The sequence below is a fragment of the Macaca nemestrina genome, chromosome 12 (genome assembly GCF_043159975.1).
Source record: "Macaca nemestrina isolate mMacNem1 chromosome 12, mMacNem.hap1, whole genome shotgun sequence".
Taxonomy (NCBI): Eukaryota; Metazoa; Chordata; class Mammalia; order Primates; family Cercopithecidae; genus Macaca; species Macaca nemestrina.
This window is the reverse complement of record NC_092136.1, coordinates 117,053,377-117,071,356: the sequence shown is the minus strand read 5'-3', so window position 1 is coordinate 117,071,356 and position 17,980 is coordinate 117,053,377. Positions and strand designations below refer to the sequence as shown.

Genomic DNA, 17,980 nt, shown 5'->3' with positions numbered 1-17,980 from the left:
AAGAAGCTCGCTGCCACCTCAGCCTCCCGGGTTCAAGCAATTCTTCTGCCTCAACCTCCCAAGTAGCTGGGATTACAGGCAGTACCACCACCCCTGGCTACTTTTCATTTTTTTGTTGTTGTTTGGTTTTTTTTTTGAGACAGTCTCACTCTGACACCCAGGCTAGAGCGCAGTGGCACGATCTCAGCTCACTGCAATCTCTGCCTCCCAGGTTCAAGCTAATCTCATGCCTCAGCCTCCCAAGCAGCTGGGATTACAGGCACACGCCACCACGCCTGGTTAATTTTTTGTATTTTTAATAGAGATGGGGTTTCACCATGTTGCCCAGGCTGGTCTCAAACTCCTGAGCTCAGACAATCTGCCTGCCTCAGCCTCCCAAAGCGCTAGGATTACAGATGTGAGCCACCGTGCCTGGCCTAAATTTTTGTATTTTTAGTAAAGACAGGGTTTCACCATGTTAGTCAGGCTGGTCTCAAACTCCTGACCTCAGGTGATCCACCCGCCTCGGCCTCCGAAAGTGCTAGACTTACAGGCGTGAGCCACTGCACCCGGCCTGAAGTAAGAAGTTATAAGGGTTTTATCTTCATCTCAGAATAAAATCTAACAATAAGAGCTTTTATTTTGGTTTTTTGAGACGGAGCTTCTCTGTTGTGCAGGCTGGGGTGCAGTGGTGCAATCTTGGCTCACTACAACCTCTGCCTCCCAGGTTCAAGCCATTCTCCTGCCTCAGCCTCCTGAGTAGCTGGGATTACAGGCATGCACCACCACGCCCAGCTAACTTTTGTATTTTTAGTAGAGATGGGGTTTCACCACGTTGGCCAGGCTGGTCTTGAACTCTTGACCTCAGGTGATCCGCCTGCCTTGGCCTCCCAACGTGCTGGGATTACAGGTGTGAGCCACTGTGCCTGGCCTTTTTTTTTTTTTTTTTTTTAATTTTTTTTGAGACAGGGTCTCACTCTGTCACCCAGGCTGCAGTACAATCACACAATCATGGCTCACACAGCCTCGACCTCCTGGGCTCAGGTGAACAGGTGATCCTCCCACCTCAGCCTCCTGGGTAGCTAGGACCATAGGCATCCACCACCACACCACATCCACCACGTGTATTTTTTGTAGACAAGGGGTTTCACCACGTTGCCCAGGCTGGTCTCAAACTCCAGAGCTCAAGCGATTCACCCACTTCAGCTTCCCAAAATGCTAGGATTATGGGCATGAGCCACTGTGCCTGGCCAATAAGAGCTATTTTTTTTTTAAACGTAACTGGTTGCGTTGTGAGGTAGTAAGCTTCCCATCTCTGGAAGTGATCAAGGAAAAGTTAGCTGACCATCTGTCAGGGATTTTATGAAGGGGACTCCTGCACCTTTTCCAACTGAGATGATATGCCTCTAGATCTTCTGTTTGATAATGACTTCATATAACAACGACAGTTTAAATACTTACCAAATTCTTTTCAATATCTTGATCTGTGTTTACCTCTGAATCAGCCATCTTAAAGTCAGTCTATAAAGGAAAAAAGTTATATTTAGAATTGTTCAGAGACACTTTAAAAGAGGCAGAATCACTAACACCTAGAATTCTGCCACAGGTAACTAACTTTTTGCTCTTTCCCCTTACCAGCTTCCAAGCAAGCTAAGCAATGTAGTTCTGGCAAATGGACACCAACATCCACCCTGCATTAATCATCAGTCCCACAAAATAACCCAAACAAGACCCAACGACTGACTGAGAGAAAGCCTCAAGTCTGAGATGAGATGTCTGCCCTCTACAGTCTGTTGTGCCCATACTTTTTCCTACAACAAAGCACACCCGTCACTAGAAGGCAGGATACACTGTACTTCTTAAGATGTGACTCAGAGAATTAACAAGGACTCTTCCTGCAAGGACAAAGGGGATAAATACAAATGCTAATGTCCTGAACTCATCAGTTACTCAGTGAAAGAGACTACGTAGGTCATAAAGTTCCTACTTGCCATAAGATGAGACACTAGCTACTGGCTTTCTTATTTACTGAACATCAGAATGAAGTCATTGCATGGCACTGTATCAAAGTAGTACGATGGCTGCTAGCAAAAACACAAAAGACAAAACAAGCCAGCAAGTTCTCCACCAAATATGAAGAAATAGCTCCTACCCTGAACCCCACCACCCCCCAGTTACATTTTAGTAGTAGAAACTTGACACTTGACCTGTACAGCAATGTTCTGAGAAAGCTTCAGGGAAGAGCTATCTTGATCATCATCCTGATCCACTCGGACTCCTTCAACCCCATTTGCTGGAGACACTACAGGTCGGAAATCCAAGCCTGTATCCCTGTTACCTTCCTTTAGGATGGAGGCTTGTGGGGATTTCTCTTCAGAGCAATTCCCGGAGGCAAGCTGCTTTGTATGGCACCCTGCCTTAAGAGACCGAGTGGCTGGATGGAGGTTCTCCCGGAGGCTTGTGTCCCCCTCCTCTCCTGCTGTGCTGGCCACGTCCTTCAAATCAGACTGAGATCCACTGCCAGAAAGACAAAGGGCTGTGGCTATCAAGTTTTCTCCTAAAATCGCCGGGTGCGCTGCTGAGGTGTCACCTGCTGATGAACCAGGATTCTGCTCTGAGTGCTCCAAATGGACATTTCTGTTATTCTCCTTGGTTATCGTTTGGCTACTTACACTCAACAGGGGTGAGTTCTTCTGTTTCTGTGCAGAGTCTTTGGTGCTATCAAACACATAAGATGAAAAGAAAAGTTATAATACTTTTAACTACTAGAAGAACAAAACTAGACTATGTAAACCCTCCTGACTATCACAATGAAAGAACTTAGTTTCAATCCAATGATTTCTATCCCATATGCAGGTAGTATAGCTTGGTGGTTAAGACCTAGTTTTTTGTTTTTTGTTTTTGTTTTTAGAGAGGGTCTAAACTCTTGTCACCCAAGCTAGAATGCAGTGGCGCAATCAAGGCTCACTGCAGTCTCAACATCCTTGGCTCAAGTGATCCTCCACCTCAGCCTCCTGAGTAACTAGGACTACAGTAACATGCCACCATGCCCAGCTAATTTTTTGTATTTTTTGCATGGTTTTGCCATGTTGCCCAGGCTGGTCTCAAACTCCTGTGCTCAAGGGATCCATCTGCCTGCATCAGCCTCTCAAAGTGTTGGAATTATAGGCGTGAGCCACCACAGCCAGCCAAAAATCTGGGTTCTAAAGACAGTCTACAGTAAATGGCCAAACATAAATGATTCTGAAGATCCAAATAATTTTTGAGGGCCAACTGGAATAAGTTTTGGGGATACCGATGAATTAGCCTAATGCTAGTTAGAATATTTTAGTTACATATACTAATTTAGTTATACATATTATAATAAAATATTAACTTAGAAATATTGTTTTGATTCCTCTCTCACCTTCCACAAGAATAATTTTCATTCAAACTCATTATAGAGATCTTTGACCAGAACCACTTTTTAGGTTCTTCAACAGTTCCAGAGTATAGCATCTAAACTTTAAGTTGTCTAAAGTACAGACAATTTTGAATCCAAAATTGAAGCTGTCAATAGAAATTTTATCCCACACAGTAAGTATACATATGCTTAATATTAGGATATTCTGTCACTTGTCACAGCCATTCAAGGTGCTGCTTTAATTATTTATTGATTGATTTTTTGAGACAGGGTTTCACTTTGTCACCCAGGCTGAAGTGAGGGATTGTTTCTTAAAGGGGTCTTAAAACATATTTACAATGACATCCAACATTCACAACTGTACATCTTTCACCCAGGAATTAACGCTTATGTTTAATTTATTTGACCCCACCCTCTTTTTTTAAACTAATTCTATAACTGACACTCTTAACCATACCCAACCAGCACAGAGGATTCAAGTTGATGCATCTTTGTTTCCTCAGTCATACCAGTTCAAAATAAAACAACTGAAAGAATACCTCGGTGAGGAACAATGGCTCATGCCTGTAATCCCAACACTTTGGGAGGTCAAGGCAGGAGCATTATTTGAGGTCAGGAGTTCAAGACTAGCCTGGGAAACATGGCAAGACCTTGTCTCTACAAAAAAATGTTAAAAGTAGCTGAATGTAGTGGCGTGCACCTGTAGCTCCAGCTACTTGGGAGGCTGAAGTGAGAGGACTGCTTAAGCCCAGGAGGTGGAGGCTGCAGTAGGCCATGATCGCACCACTGTACTCCAGCCTAGGTGATAGAGGGAGACCCTGTCTCAATGTAAACACTTGAAGCTGATTCCTTCCTGCTGGGAGTTAACTGTGAGGAGGTGCTTAATTAAAAATTCAGGCATATATAGTACCTGAGTTTGAATCCTGACTCCGCCCACCATTTACAAGCTGTCTGACTCTTGGCAAGTTACTTTATTTGTAAAACAGAAATAATACTATCCTCCTAATAGGACTGTTGTGAGGATTCCATGAGATAATCCACATGAAGTATTCAGTATAGTGCCTGGCATATAGTAAACATTCAATAAACCTTAGCTGCCATTATTACTAGTGTATGTAGTTGACTTTATCAAAACTCTGACTCCAACATAGCTTGGAAACCTTGGGCAAATTACTAACCTCTCTGTGTCTCAGTTTCCTCACCTGTAAATGGGAATAATAATATTATCACTACCTCCCGAGACTGTTTTAAAGATTAAATGTGTTAACACATATAGAACTGTAGTCAAGTGTTAGCTATTGTATTAGAGGACTCAGGCACTCTAGAAAATAGCTGAGGGAGGGCCAGGCGCAGTGGCTCACGCCTGTAATCCCAACACTTCGAGAGGCTGAGGCAGGCCGATCACAAGGTCAGGAGACTGAGACTATCCTGGACAACATGGTGAAACCCTGTCTCTACTACAATACAAAAAATTAGCCGGGCATGGTGGTGGGCACCTGTAATCCCAGCTACTAGGGAGGCTTAGGCAGGAGAATCGCTTGAACTCGGGAGGCAGAGGTTGCAGTGAGCGGAAATTGCGCCAGGGCACTCCAGCCTGGCGACAGAGCAAGACACTCACTGTCTCAAAAACAAAACAAAACAAAAGTTGAGGGAGCTAGGTGCAGTGGCTCACCCCTGTAATGCCAGCACTTTGGGAGGCCAAGGCGGGCAGATCACTTGAGGTCAGGAGTTCAAAACCAGCCTGGTCAACATGGTGAAACCCCATCTCGCTAAAAATACAAAAATTAGCTGGGCTACCAAGCAGGCGCCTATAATTCCAGCTACTTGGGAGGCTGAGACAGGAGAATCACTTGAACCCAGGAGGCAGAAGTTGCAGTGAGCCAAGATCATACCACTGCACTCTGGCCTCGGGCACAGAGCAAGAGTCTGTCTCCCAAAAAAAAAGAGTTGCGGAAGAATACACAGTCAGCCTCTTTATATAGACTGTGGTCCACATTCATGGATTCAGCCAACCATGGACTGAAAATATTCAAAAGGATAAATGTTTGTGATGATGGATATGCTAATTACGCTGATCTGATCACTATACATTACATGTACCACAACATCACTATGTACCCCCATGAATATGTACAATTAATTATTGTGTCCATTTATTAAAATATAAAAATAAACCACTTAAAAGTAAAATACCCAGCCTGGCCAACGTGGCAAAACCCCATCTCTACTAAAATACAAAAATTAGCCAGGCGTGGTGCCGGGCACCTGTAATCCCAGCTACTTGGGAGGCTGAGGCAAGGGAATCACTTGAACCCAGGAGGCAGAGGGTGCAGTGAGCTGAGATCACGCCATTGCACTCCAGCCTGGGCGACACAGCAAGACTCCATCTCAAAAAAAAAAAAAAAGCCGGCGCGGTGGCTCACGCCTGTAATCCCAGCACTTTGGGAGGCCAAAGCAGGCGGATCACGAGATCAGGAGATGGAGACCATCCTGGCTAACACGGTGAAATCCCCTCTCTACTAAAAAAACAAAAAATTAGCCGGGTGTGGTGGCGGGCACCTGTAGTCCCAGCTACTTGGGAGGCTGAGGCAGGAGAATGGCGTGAACCTGGGAGGCGGAGCTTACAGTGAGCCAAGACTGCGCCACTTGCACTCCAGCCTGGGCCAACAGAGTGAGACTCTGTCTCAAAAAAACAAAAGTGAAATAGATTTAAACCATTAAAAAAAATTTCAGAAAAAAATTGGATGGTTGCATCTGTACTGAACTTGCACAAATTTTTTTCCTTGTCATTATTCCTTAAACAACACAACTATTTACATAACATTTACATTGTATTAGTTGGTGTAAATAACCTAGAGATTAAAGTATATGGGAGGACATGCATAGGTTATACACAAATACTACACCATTTTATTTATTTATTTATTATCTTTTTAATTGCTTTAAGTGGGGTGGGCATATGCCTGTCCCAGATAAAATACTACACCATTTTATGTAAGGGACTTGAGCATCTATAGATTTTGGTATCCTCAGTAGGGGTCCTGGAACCAATCTCCAACATATACTGTGGGATAACTATATAGTTAATTTAGTTCAACATTGTACATAACAATGTATTACATTAGCTACTATGAGATGCAAGTTTGGGTAATTGCGTGTCTGTGGGTATACGTATTTAGAATCCATGTACACATACCAATGTAACATTTCTCATATATAACATATAAACATATGGTTAAACGAACATACAGTCCACATAGGAAAGGGCTGGAAAATATTTGCATTTTTTAATGAGTTTGAACCCATGTATTCTATTTATTCTCCAAACATTTAGCATGCCTGCTGAGTATCAGATGCTGTGTTGGATACCAGAAATACAAAGATAGATCAGACAGTCCTCTACCTTTAAAAACCTAGTGCAGTGCCATCAGAGCCAAAAAGAAAGACCAGCTACACAACCATCTCAGAAACCCTTTACCCAAATGAATCTTCCCAGTCAGGAGTCCACACATTACCTTAGACCATCTGGGAGACCTTCGTCTGATTTGGAAGCACATAAACTAGAAGATTCCGGAGGACTGGGGGCATTGGCCACAACACCAGCAACCTCAGACGCTGCCATTATGCTCTGTACATTCAGAAACAAATTACAGGCTACAAGTTTCCAAAGTTTAAAACAAATGTATCTCTCCCCCCTCAGAATGTCCACACAACAGAGCTGTTGCAGTAAAGAAATACAAAAACCTGGGCTCCGGGAGAAAATACTTAAGAGTATTAAAAGAGACATTGTATACAAAGTCCTAGCGGGCAACAATCCTCAAGAGTCACTGTATTTACATAAATATCTCGGAGTCTGTGCAAAGATCTTATTTTCACTTTTGGCAGAAATGTAGTCATTTCAAACAATAGATCTTAGTTTGCCAGGATCTTCCAAGTGGTCCCAAGCCTACCTTGTCTACTATCATTTATAATAAAAGATGTACTTTTCGGACTAGTATCAATCAGATCTCATGTTTTTAAATCACTTTATGGCTGTTACATTCAAAGCATTCTCCACTAATTTAAGTGAAGTTTTTGGAGGCACTTGCCTGTAAGCGAACAAGTAAAGCAATACTGGGCAATCCAGGGTGCATCTTTTACTGTCAGTGTGCTCCCCACAGATGGGAAAGGCCTGATACCCACTATCTGAGAAAAGTACAGACTCTTCAGAGTGACTAGTGGTGCAAAAAAGAATCCTGGGTTCTCTAGCTTGAAAATGCCAAGGTGAAAAACATGGTAACATAAGTAACGGAACTGGGACGGATGCCTTTTTTAAAAATCAAAAGGTCATCTTCTATGCTGCAGAGCAAACTTATGACCTTATGAGGAGAAAAGAAAATCAAAATACTTGGGAGGTGGGGGTGAACGTAGGGTTAGTTTGCATTCTTGCTTTTATTTTAACAGCATCACAGGTATTGCCCCCGGAACACTGAAGAGCGCGCGGGGTAGACAGGCAGATGGGGCTGTGTCAACACCTCAGTCACAGCCCACAGACCCTGTGCCTCAGTTTCCCTCATTATACAAAGCTCCTGGGAGAAAATGGGCCCCAAATCGCCACTGCTGCTCCCTCAGGTGCAAACATCCCGTCCCCAAGGAGCCCAGGGCTGGGGGGTCCTCTGCGCCCGGTGAACGAAACCCCAGGATAAGGGTCATGCATGCAACTCCGCGGCTAGAGAGCCCGTGGCGCGGGTCGGAACAGCTGGCTGCAGGGTCGAGTGTACCAAAAAGAACTCCGCAACCCGGGGCGACCACCAGCGAAGCGGAGGCGCCGGAGCCACGGGTCCTCGGGCGAGAACAGGGGACAGACGGGAAGAGGACAATGGGGGGAAACGGCGCTGGGTGGCCTTGGCCACCCTCCACAGGGGGCTGCTAGGCTGGCCGCTGCCTCGGACCAGCCCCCCTCCACCCCTTTCCCTTGGCCCCCCCACCCCACTGCCAGCCCCCCCGTCCCACTTCTAGGCCGGGACCCCCGCCTCGGTTCTCACAGCACCCTCCACGCCCCCCACCCGGCCCCCCTCCCCGGCCCTCGCCCCGCAACCCCCACCCACGCTCGCCCCTCACACACCTCCCGCGCCGCGCCCCCGGGAAGAAAGTGGGGGAGGGACGGGACGCACCTGAGCGGGCGGAGCGGGGGGAGGGGGCGGCCGAGCCACGGGGGGAGGGGTCGAGCGCCGGCCCGCGCGCGGCACCTCCCACTTCCGGCGGCACGAGCGGAGGGGGCGAGCCTCCGGCCGCGAGAGGAGAGGCCGCGGTGGCGCCGCGCCGCCCCCGACAGCGCCCTCTGGCGGCGAGAGCTGGCGCCGCCGGGGCACGGGGATGCTGCAGGAGACCCCTGAGATACAGGTGGACTCTCCCGGGGCGCAGGGAAGAAGGGAGAGCCGACTGCGAGAAGGAAGGCGACCTGGCGGGGCAGGATCCCCTCTGGAAAGATTACAGGGACAGTCGGGGCCATGGCGGTCAGAGGGAGAAAAGCAACTAGGGGATTTTAAAGGTCGGAACAGAAATGCCCTTTACAGAGGACGCCATGAAGGAGAACCTTCTGAAGAGGGACTATGTGGAAGATGCCCCGAGGACTCGGGGAGGCGGAGCCCGCGGGTTCGGCCCCCAGCGCCCGCACGGCCCCTGCCTGCGGAGGCCGCCCGCTGGAGCCGGACCCCGGGCGCCGGTTGCTGGGGCCCGTGGGGTCGCTGGGCCGCAGGCGCCGTGCTGATTGGCTGCGCCGCGGGCGGAAGTGATGCTGCTGTCACTGCTCCTCCGGCTCCCGGGAAGCCGCGAGTTTCCGCAGGGAGGCGGCGGCAGCTGCGGCCGGGCCGGTGAGTTGGGAACTAGGTGTGGGGCTGGACCTGGGAAGTCAGGGGGGCCCAGAAGTGGGGGGAACCGGCGTCTGAGGATGAGGGAGCTGCACAGAGGGTGCCTGAGGTCCTGACGTGGGGGACCCCAGGAAGATGGGGCCCCAGGGTCCAGGATTCCAGGATTATGTGGGTGCTAATGAGGAGAGGGGGCACATTGCACGGAGCGATCGAGGCCGATGGAGGGGGAATCGGGAAACTGATCCTGTACCCAAGCTGGCTTCTAGAAGCCGGGTGTAGAACAGCGAGGACAGTCACTTGGGAGCAGGATCTTGGACTCTGGGCTGCCCATTCTCTTCTTCCTTGTCAACTAAGAGCTGTAAAGAGAGGCCTAGCCCTTGGGAGAGGTTGAGACCTGCTTTCAGAGGGCATTTAAGGTTCCTTTCCCGGAAGCCTGGGGGATAAAAATGCTGCTCTGCCACTGGGAGACAGAAGGAGCTCATGCTTCTCTTTCTTCCGGACATCTGTGGTGGGATCCTCTGAGTCTGAAGGAGCCTGCCTACAGGGGCCACTGTCTGGCTAACAAGGGTTTTGTTTGTTTGTTTGTTTGTTTGTTTACTTAGTAGAGTTTGCAGACACCTAAATATCTTGGGAGAATTGAGGCTCCCGGGGCAGGGAGGGATTGAGAGGGAATACACCTGGAAACCTAAGAGAAAAAGAGAGGAAGAAATATAGTATGAAGATTTTTAGAGGGAAAGGAGAGGTGGCATAAGTTCTCCTTTCCCTTTCCAGGAAGTCTTTCAGTAAAATTCCCATTTTTCTGGAATGCTTTGACGTAGAGCTGCTTGGGTGTGTGTCTGAGTACTAAGCCCTGCCCCAGGGTGGACTCAGTGGAGAACAAAGGCTTTTGAAGAAGCCTAGCCACCGTAGGTACACACACGTCTTGTCACCCCATTTGTCTGTCCCCCAGTTCTTACTTGGCTCTTTTTTTCTTTGAGGGCTCCTAAGACCAATTCCCTGGTTCTGTCAAACCCAGGCAATTGGAGGCCCAGTCTGGAGCCTGAGTCCTCTCCTTGAAGCCAGCCTCCTGAGCTCAGCACAGGGGTAGCTGCTTAGTGAGGTTCCCTCATCATTCCTTCTCTCCTGGTTGCCTGCTTGTCCTTGGTGCCTGTTCTGTTTTGTTTGCACTCTCTGGCTTCCCCCTGTTTCGCCCCAGCCTCCTCCCTCCTTTCACTTTCCCTGATATCCTTCTGAGGTAGACAAATCAGGAAGTTCACTACCACCTGGACTTCTAGGACGTTATTACCTACTCTTTCGGGAGGCATTTTGGTAACAGTTTTTTGCTAGGCCTCTAGGGAAAAAAATGAAAAGAGGGTGGCATGATAGCACAGGAAGTGGGATTTCTGGGTGTTATACTGATTTGGCCTCACCGTACCAGTTCTGCGCCAGTCTATGACCAGTTTTACATCTTTGAAAATGACAACTAAGTTTCTCTGGTCCCTGGTCCTGGAGTTGATCTAACCTTTGCTGGTCGCACTGGGATTGGTGGGACGCTGTTTCTTCTGTTCTTGGGCCCCACAGGTCTGTAGCCTTTGCTGAGTCAACACTACTTACGGTGAAAGTGATGCCTTTTCTCCATTTGCACAACATGAGTGTGGCGTGGTTAGCCAGACCAGGAGCTCAACCTCATGTAGAGTCCAGGTGGGCACGGGGCCCTGTTATGGGGAATTAGCCTTGAGGACAACTGGACTGAGGAGGCAGCTAGGGAAAGATTTATGTCCTCTCTAAATGTAGGGGTGAGGAGGTTGTCTGTCCTAAAGAACAGTCACGAATGCAGCCAGTAGTTTGTGGGAGCGATGTGTGCTTTGAGCCCCGTGGGTGGCAACAGGGGACGGGTGCAGTGCCTGTGAGCAACCGGACCTCCTGCTGGATTAGCTGGTGTCGTGAGGATTGGCTGTCTTGCTGTGGGAGGCCATCCGCTGGCGTTAGTGCTGGTCCACACTCCACCTGGGGGCTTATCCCTGCTGGTCAGGGATAAATGTGAACAGAAAGAGAGGATCAGATGTTTCATAATTTAAAAGGCATGGCTTGGGGACTTCCAGGGGGAACGCGTGGATGGCTCAGCATCTCCCTCTCAGATTCCTGCAGTTACCAACTCTTTAATCTCTTCCACATCCTTTTTCTCTGTCTGCAGTCCGCTGCTCTGATGCCGAAGGGGAGGCAGAAAGTGCCACACTTGGATGCCCCCCTGGGCCTGCCCATCTGCCTCTGGCTGGAATTAGCTGGGCTCTTCTTACTGGTTCCCTGGGTCATGGGCCTGGCAGGGACAGGTGGGCCTGATGGCCAGGGCCCAGGGGGGCCGAGCTGGGCTGTGCACCTGGAAAGCCTGAAAGGTGACGGGGAGGAAGAGACTCTGGAGCAGCAGGCGGATGCCTTGGCCCAGGCAGCAGGGCTGGTGAATGCTGGACGCATCGGAGAGCTTCAAGGGCACTATCTCTTTGTCCAGCCTGCTGGGCACAGGCCGGCGCTGGAGGTGGAGGCCATCCGGCAGCAGGTGGAGGCTGTGTTGGCTGGGCATGAAGCTGTGCGCTGGCACTCAGAGCAGAGGCTGCTAAGGCGGGCCAAACGCAGCGTCCACTTCAATGACCCCAAGTACCCACAGCAGTGGCACCTGGTGAGTCCAGTCCTACAGTGTGCGGTTTCAGGTGGGTAGGTTCCAGTCCAGTTCTTTAGTGGGCTTTTGACTATATCGCTCTTCAGTCGCCTCCATCCTTCGCCTGAGGGACCATTTCCCGGTTCTGTGGTGTCTCCCTCAGCTCTCCCTCCCTCCTACTGTCTTCTAGAAGCCGGTGTTCTGCAGTACTCAGGGCACAGATGGTGCCCCCAGGCTGCCTGGGCTCAAGGTCCAGCTGCGCCACTTACTAGCATGTGCATTTGGGCAAGCTGCTTAACCTCTGTGCCTCAGCTTCCCCATCTGTAAAGTGAGACTGTAGTAGTGCCCACCTCATAGAGTTATGGTTAGGGTAAGTGAATGCATACATGTGTAGCACTTGGAACAGTGCCTGACACATAGTAAACGCTATGACATAAGTGATACGATACTACCATTGTCATAAGAAGTGTATCATCCGGCCGGGCGCGGTGGCTCACACCTGTAATCCCAGCACTTTGGGAGGCCGAAGCGGGTGGATTACGAGGTCAGGAGATCAAGACCATCCTGGCTAACACGGTGAAACCCCGTCTCTACTAAAAATACAAAAAAATTAGCCGGGTGTGGTGTCGGGCGCCTGTAGTCCCAGCTACTCGGGAGGCTGAGGCGGGCAAATGGTGTGAATCCGGGAGTTGGAGCTTGCAATGAGCTGAGATCACGCCTCGGCACTCCAGCCTAGGCGAGAGAGTGAGACTCCATCTCAAAAAACAAAAAAAAAGAAGCGTGTCATCCAACCCTTCACCCTAGCCTCCATTTCACCCCGAATCCCCCATGACTGATGGCAAACTTTCCTGGAATCCAAGGCTGTGGCAGAGCTCTCACCTGCCCCTTCTTGGCTCTGTTCCCACCTGACCTATTGGCCTGCAATCTCTGTCTGGCTCTTTGGTGGAGGCCAAGGGTGAAAAGGGGTTGCTAGCTATAACTTCGTCTCCCTCTGGGCTGGGCTGTGTGTCACTGGATTCCCACCCTGTCTGTCTTACAGAATAACCGACGGAGCCCGGGCAGGGACATCAACGTGACGGGTGTGTGGGAGCGCAATGTGACTGGGCGAGGGGTGACGGTGGTGGTAGTGGATGATGGAGTGGAACACACCATCCAGGATATTGCACCCAACTATGTGAGTGGCCCCTCACCCACCACGTCTTACCTCCTTCTTGGTGTTGCCTCAGTCTTGGCCCTTTTTCTAGAGGTCTTTGGGCCAAATAAAGGAGCCTGGGAGGTGAGATGGGGTTCATCCTCTCCTTTTCCCGAGCCAGCATTCCAGACTGGTAGTCAAGGCACAGCAGGTGGCTCTAACTCTAAGGGAGAGTAATCCTGCTTCCAGTTCTAGTCCTTTTCTGAGGAGTGAGGAGTGGCCCCTGCAGGCAACTTCCCTCTTGTTGGAAATCCGAGTACCTTCCTCTCTCTGAAGCGTGGCCTCTAGGGAGCCCTGCCTGCCTTTTATTCCAGGTTTCCCAAGCCATGGAGCTGTAGGCACCTTCGCATAATGGGCAAGAGAAGTTTGCTGGGAGCTGTGGCACTTCTCAGTTTTGCCCCAGTGTCCTTTGCTCATATCTTTTAGCCAGTGTGGTTTGCAGATAGAAATGGGCTTATTGGGTCCGGGCATAGTGGCTCACGCCTGTAATCCCAGCACTTTGGGAAGCCAAGGTGGGCGGATCACAAGGTCAGGAGTTTGAGACCAGCCTGGCCAAGATGGTGAAACCCCGTCTCTACTAAAAATACAAAAATTAGCCAAGCGTGTTGGTGCTCACCTGTAGTCCCAGCTACTCGAGAGGCTGAGGTAGAAGAATTGCTTGAACCCGGGAGGCAGAGGTTGCAGTGAGCTGAGATTGTGCCACTGCACTCCAGCCTGAGTAACAGAGTGAGACTCCATCTCAAAAACAAAAACAAAGAAATGAGCTTATTGCCCTAGCTTCGAGTCCCAAACTCCCATTTCCTTTCTCTCCCTGAATCCCAGGACCTGACCCCCCTCTAACCAGTGAATGACCACATGTCACCTCCGAAATATTTCAGAGCCCTGAGGGTAGCTATGACCTCAACTCTAATGACCCTGACCCCATGCCCCACCCGGACGTGGAGAATGGCAACCACCATGGCACGCGATGTGCAGGAGAGATCGCGGCTGTGCCCAACAACAGCTTCTGTGCCGTGGGCGTGGCCTATGGGAGCCGCATCGCAGGTAATTTGTGCCTCCAGCCTAGCCTTGGTAGGCTGCTCCTGTGACCACAGTCTTCATTTCCTGCACCCCTTCCTACTCTGAAACTTCTCTATCCCATAGCCCAGCTGACACACATAGCATAGAGCAAGGGTGAGTTTATCATAGGTGTCTGTAGGACATATCAGCTCATTTATTTTTCAGTGCAGTGGTGTTTCAAACATGTTTTTCTATTTGTAGTTCCATAAATTACAAAGTGCCTTCTTGTTGGTTCTTTCTCTATGATCCGATACGTCTATGGGGGCAGCCCTTGCGTTTCCCAGCTCTCCAGCTTCCAGTCACACTGATGGTCATGGGCTGCTCTCTATCCTTTTGGGAGGGCTGAGCAGCCCTATTCCTCCCTGGAGGTGGTTCTGTGGTTCTTTCACACTCAACCTCTGTCCATTAAGGCCGAAGGTGAAGGGAATGAATGGGGAAACCCTCACCATAACTCCTTATTAGGAGTGCTTGGGAACCTACAGACTGAATTGACTAACTGTATTCCTCTTATACTCCAGCAGAGGGCAGTAGCTCTCCATAAATGAGACTACGGGGGCGCCAGAAACCCTGTCCAAGTCCCTTCTCTGAAAGTGCCACAGCACTGCAGCCTGGGTGACAGAGCCAGACTTTGTCTCTTTCTCTCTCTATATATTTTTGGTGGGGGGACAAGTAATACATATACAAGGTGTAAAAATGCAAAATGGCCTGGGCGCGGTGGCCACAGGGATCATACCTGTAATTCCGGCACTTTGGGAGGCCAAGGCAGGCAGATCACCTGAGGTCAGGAGTTCGAGACCAGCCTGACCAATATGGTGAAACCCCATCTCTACTAAAAATACAAAACGTAGCTGGGCATGGTGGCATGCGCCTGTAGTCCCAGCTACTTGGGAGGCTGAAGCAGGAGAATCGCTTGAACCCGGGTGGTGGAGGCTGCAGTGAGCCGAGATCATGCCACTGCACTCCAGTCTGGGCGACAGAGTGAAACTTTGTCTCAAGAAAAAAAAAAAAAAAAATTGCAAAATGTACAAACAGCATGTAGGGAAAAATAAATCTCCCACATATGGCTCCCCACCTCCCAGTTCCCCAGCTAGGAGACCAGCATTAGTGAGGAGCTGCTGTGGCCTTCATTGCCTAGGTATCCGGGTACTGGATGGACCTCTCACAGACAGCATGGAGGCAGTGGCGTTCAACAAGCACTATCAGATCAATGACATCTACAGCTGCAGGTGAGGCAGAGCTGCACATCAGAGCAAGAGTCTGGAGCACCTGGGACAAATCTGCCAATGAAAGCCCAACCAAGTGGGCTGACTCAGCCAGAGCAGGGGTCTCCTCATTGGGTTCAGCTAATACATCCATTGCCTTCATTTCTCTAGATTCCCAGCCACTGGGCTCTCAACCTTAAGCCCCTGCCACCGCCGTAATCAGGTTGCCACATGAGAAGTCCTGGCCTGTGCACATTTATTTGTTTTCTAAACTCCTAAGGCCTCTGCAAGAAAGCGGGCTTTCCTCTCCAACCACAGGCCAGCTGAATGCCCAACACCAATCCCCCACCCCACATCAATGCACTGCACCTTCAGGGCATGGCTGTGCCGGACTGGACAAGAAGGAAATGGGGTTGGGGGCCCCCATAGCATTGATGGCACCTCTTCCTCCCCCAGCCTACCTCCCTTAAATCCATGACATCATCCACAGGGTACACTTCCTGATAGAGACAGAATAGAGAACTCCTCAGCCTGATAACCAGGAGCTTCCACAGAAGTTCATGGGTGCTCTGCCTTCTACCCCACGAGTTGGGCCGGGCGCAGTGGCTCACGCCTGTAATCCCAGCACTTTGGGAGGCTGAGGCGGGTGGATTGCTTGAGATCAGGAGTTCAAGACCAGCCTGACCAACATGGTGAAACCCCGTCTCTACTAAAAATACAAAAATTAGCCAGGCGTGGTGGCAGGCACGTGTAATCCCAGCTATTCCAGAGGCTGAGGCAGGAGAATCTCTTGAACCTGGGAGGCGGAGGTGGCAGTGAGCCAAAATCGTGCCACTGCACTTCAGCCTGGGCGACAGAGCAAGACTCCGTCTCAGGAAAAAACAACAAAAAAAAAATCTACATGTCTCTGATCCCTAGATCAGGAGAAGAGTGACCTCTGTCCCCCTCTGCCACTATGGGCTATGGGGACATTCACAAGGAAAAGAAGAGCCTTAGCACACTTCTGCTTTCTACGTTGGAGAGGGGATGGACCTTTGAACCCTGTGCCTTTTAATCACAGAAGCCTTTAAGTGGAACCCTTGGGAGGAGTTAAGAGCCGCAGGTCAAAGGGTAGCCAGCTGAGACTGGGAAGCGCTGGGTGGGTAGCCATAGCCTGGCTCTGGCTGTCCCCTCTAGGTATTTATTTCTCAACAGCTGGGGACCAGATGATGATGGGAAGACAGTGGATGGCCCCCATCAGCTTGGAAAGGTAACTGGCCTGCACCGAGACTGAGAGGCAGGATGCGCTCTTCATTCAGTCCCAGAAGACCTGCTGCAAACTGAGCCATCTTCCCACTCCACCTCCACGCGCGGTCTCCTTTCAGGAAGAGAACACCGAACGTCGGGGCAGGAAGCCTGGGGGACTTTTGTTCCTAGAGAGGGAAAGGGAACAGTACTTTGAGATTGTCTCCCTTTCATCTTGTCCTCAGCTCCCATGCCCGGCCCCACCCTGTCCTCTGATAAGTAGAGGGCGTCCATCAGTCATCATTCAACTCACAGCTGCCCCACATCCTGGGCCAACTCCTAGCTCCCTCCTCACATCCAGGGTCCATCTTCCAGTCTTTTCCCCATCCCAGTGCCCTTTGAACTTTTTTCCTTTTGTTTCTAGAAGGGATGGAGAGGGTGACTGATGTAGTAGGTGGAGGTCTTTCTGTGGGTTCCTCAACGGACACCCTGATGTTTTGGCTCCTCAGGCTGCCCTACAACACGGAGTGATTGCTGGTCGCCAGGGCTTTGGGAGTATCTTTGTGGTAGCCAGTGGCAACGGAGGCCAACACAACGACAACTGCAACTACGATGGCTACGCCAACTCCATCTACACGGTCACCATAGGTAGCCTCCCAGTGTTTCTGTGCTCCTGTGTGTGTGTCACCGGATGCTTAGGGCATCACACGTCTTGTCCCAGCTTCTGTGTGTGTCTAAGGGTTAGGGTTAGGGCGAGGGTGAGGGTGAGGGTGAGGGTGAGGGTGAGGGTTAGGGTTAGGTTAGGTTATTGTGTGAGCACAGTAATCTCTTTGGGCTCAGATAGGACTAGCCTTGCTTGCAGAGGACCTTGGGACTTCCTTAGATGTCAACATACTCTGGGAACACCTTCAAGCCATCATCTGGAGATCACCAAGCTGCCTCCACCCCACCACAGCTGGTTAGGCCTCTGCTGTGGCCTGTCTTTCTGTGGGCCACCTTCCACCTGCTGGAGGCCTCCCCTGACTGCCCACAGGCCTAAATTAAGTGCCCTTTGCCTGTGCTCCCAGTTAGCATTTGCCACCCCAACTGCGTTTATTTCCTTACCTGACTTCTACCTGACTCTAGGCTCCTTGAGACCAGGACTGCGGCCTTTTCCATATGGCCCTGATGCCTGGCACAGGGTGTGACCCACAGTAGATGGGTAATGAATGTTGAAAACAGTGAGCATGTGAATGAATAAGTGGGTATAAAGGTAGAAGGCTTCCAGTTGTACCCCAGAGCCTGTTGAAAGAATGGTATTGCGGCACAGAATGCCCTCTGCCACTTGAGACTGCCTGTTTAGAAGAGGATCAGGACCACTCTGAGGGATGTGGGCCGCTCAGATCATGTTTCAAACTCAGGACAGCCCTCCAGGATGATAACTCCAAGATAACTGACATT

At 50.1% G+C, this 17,980-nt stretch overlaps 2 protein-coding genes across 6 annotated transcripts in view; one reads left to right on the top strand and one right to left on the bottom strand.

The window, feature by feature from the left end:
• The window catches only part of LOC105476434 (ring finger protein 214), a 63,263-nt gene extending 54,596 nt beyond the window's left edge, over nt 1-8,667 (bottom strand). The window contains exons 1-4 of one of the 2 annotated variants that reach the window (XM_071075991.1): nt 8,536-8,667; nt 6,898-7,010; nt 2,187-2,697; nt 1,441-1,500 (exon numbers count right to left, since the gene is read on the bottom strand). In XM_071075991.1, the coding sequence (XP_070932092.1) occupies nt 1,441-1,500; nt 2,187-2,697; nt 6,898-7,004 (678 nt within the window). In that variant the 5' untranslated portion in view covers nt 7,005-7,010; nt 8,536-8,667. The other variant, XM_011732394.3, reaches the window with a different exon arrangement.
• A 94-nt stretch (nt 8,668-8,761) lies between these two features.
• Nucleotides 8,762-17,980, top strand: part of LOC105476435 (proprotein convertase subtilisin/kexin type 7) — a 28,011-nt gene continuing 18,792 nt past the window's right edge. The window contains exons 1-9 of one of the 4 annotated variants that reach the window (XM_011732397.3): nt 8,762-9,234; nt 10,003-10,136; nt 10,792-10,911; nt 11,405-11,884; nt 12,903-13,037; nt 13,934-14,099; nt 15,250-15,340; nt 16,511-16,565; nt 17,050-17,188. In XM_011732397.3, the coding sequence (XP_011730699.2) occupies nt 11,417-11,884; nt 12,903-13,037; nt 13,934-14,099; nt 15,250-15,340; nt 16,511-16,565; nt 17,050-17,188 (1,054 nt within the window). In that variant the 5' untranslated portion in view covers nt 8,762-9,234; nt 10,003-10,136; nt 10,792-10,911; nt 11,405-11,416. Of the gene's footprint in view, nt 9,235-10,002; nt 10,141-10,791; nt 10,912-11,404; nt 11,885-12,902; nt 13,038-13,933; nt 14,100-15,249; nt 15,341-16,510; nt 16,566-17,049; nt 17,189-17,980 lie in introns of all 4 variants that reach the window. The other 3 variants (XM_011732396.3, XM_071075993.1, XM_011732395.3) reach the window with 3 other exon arrangements.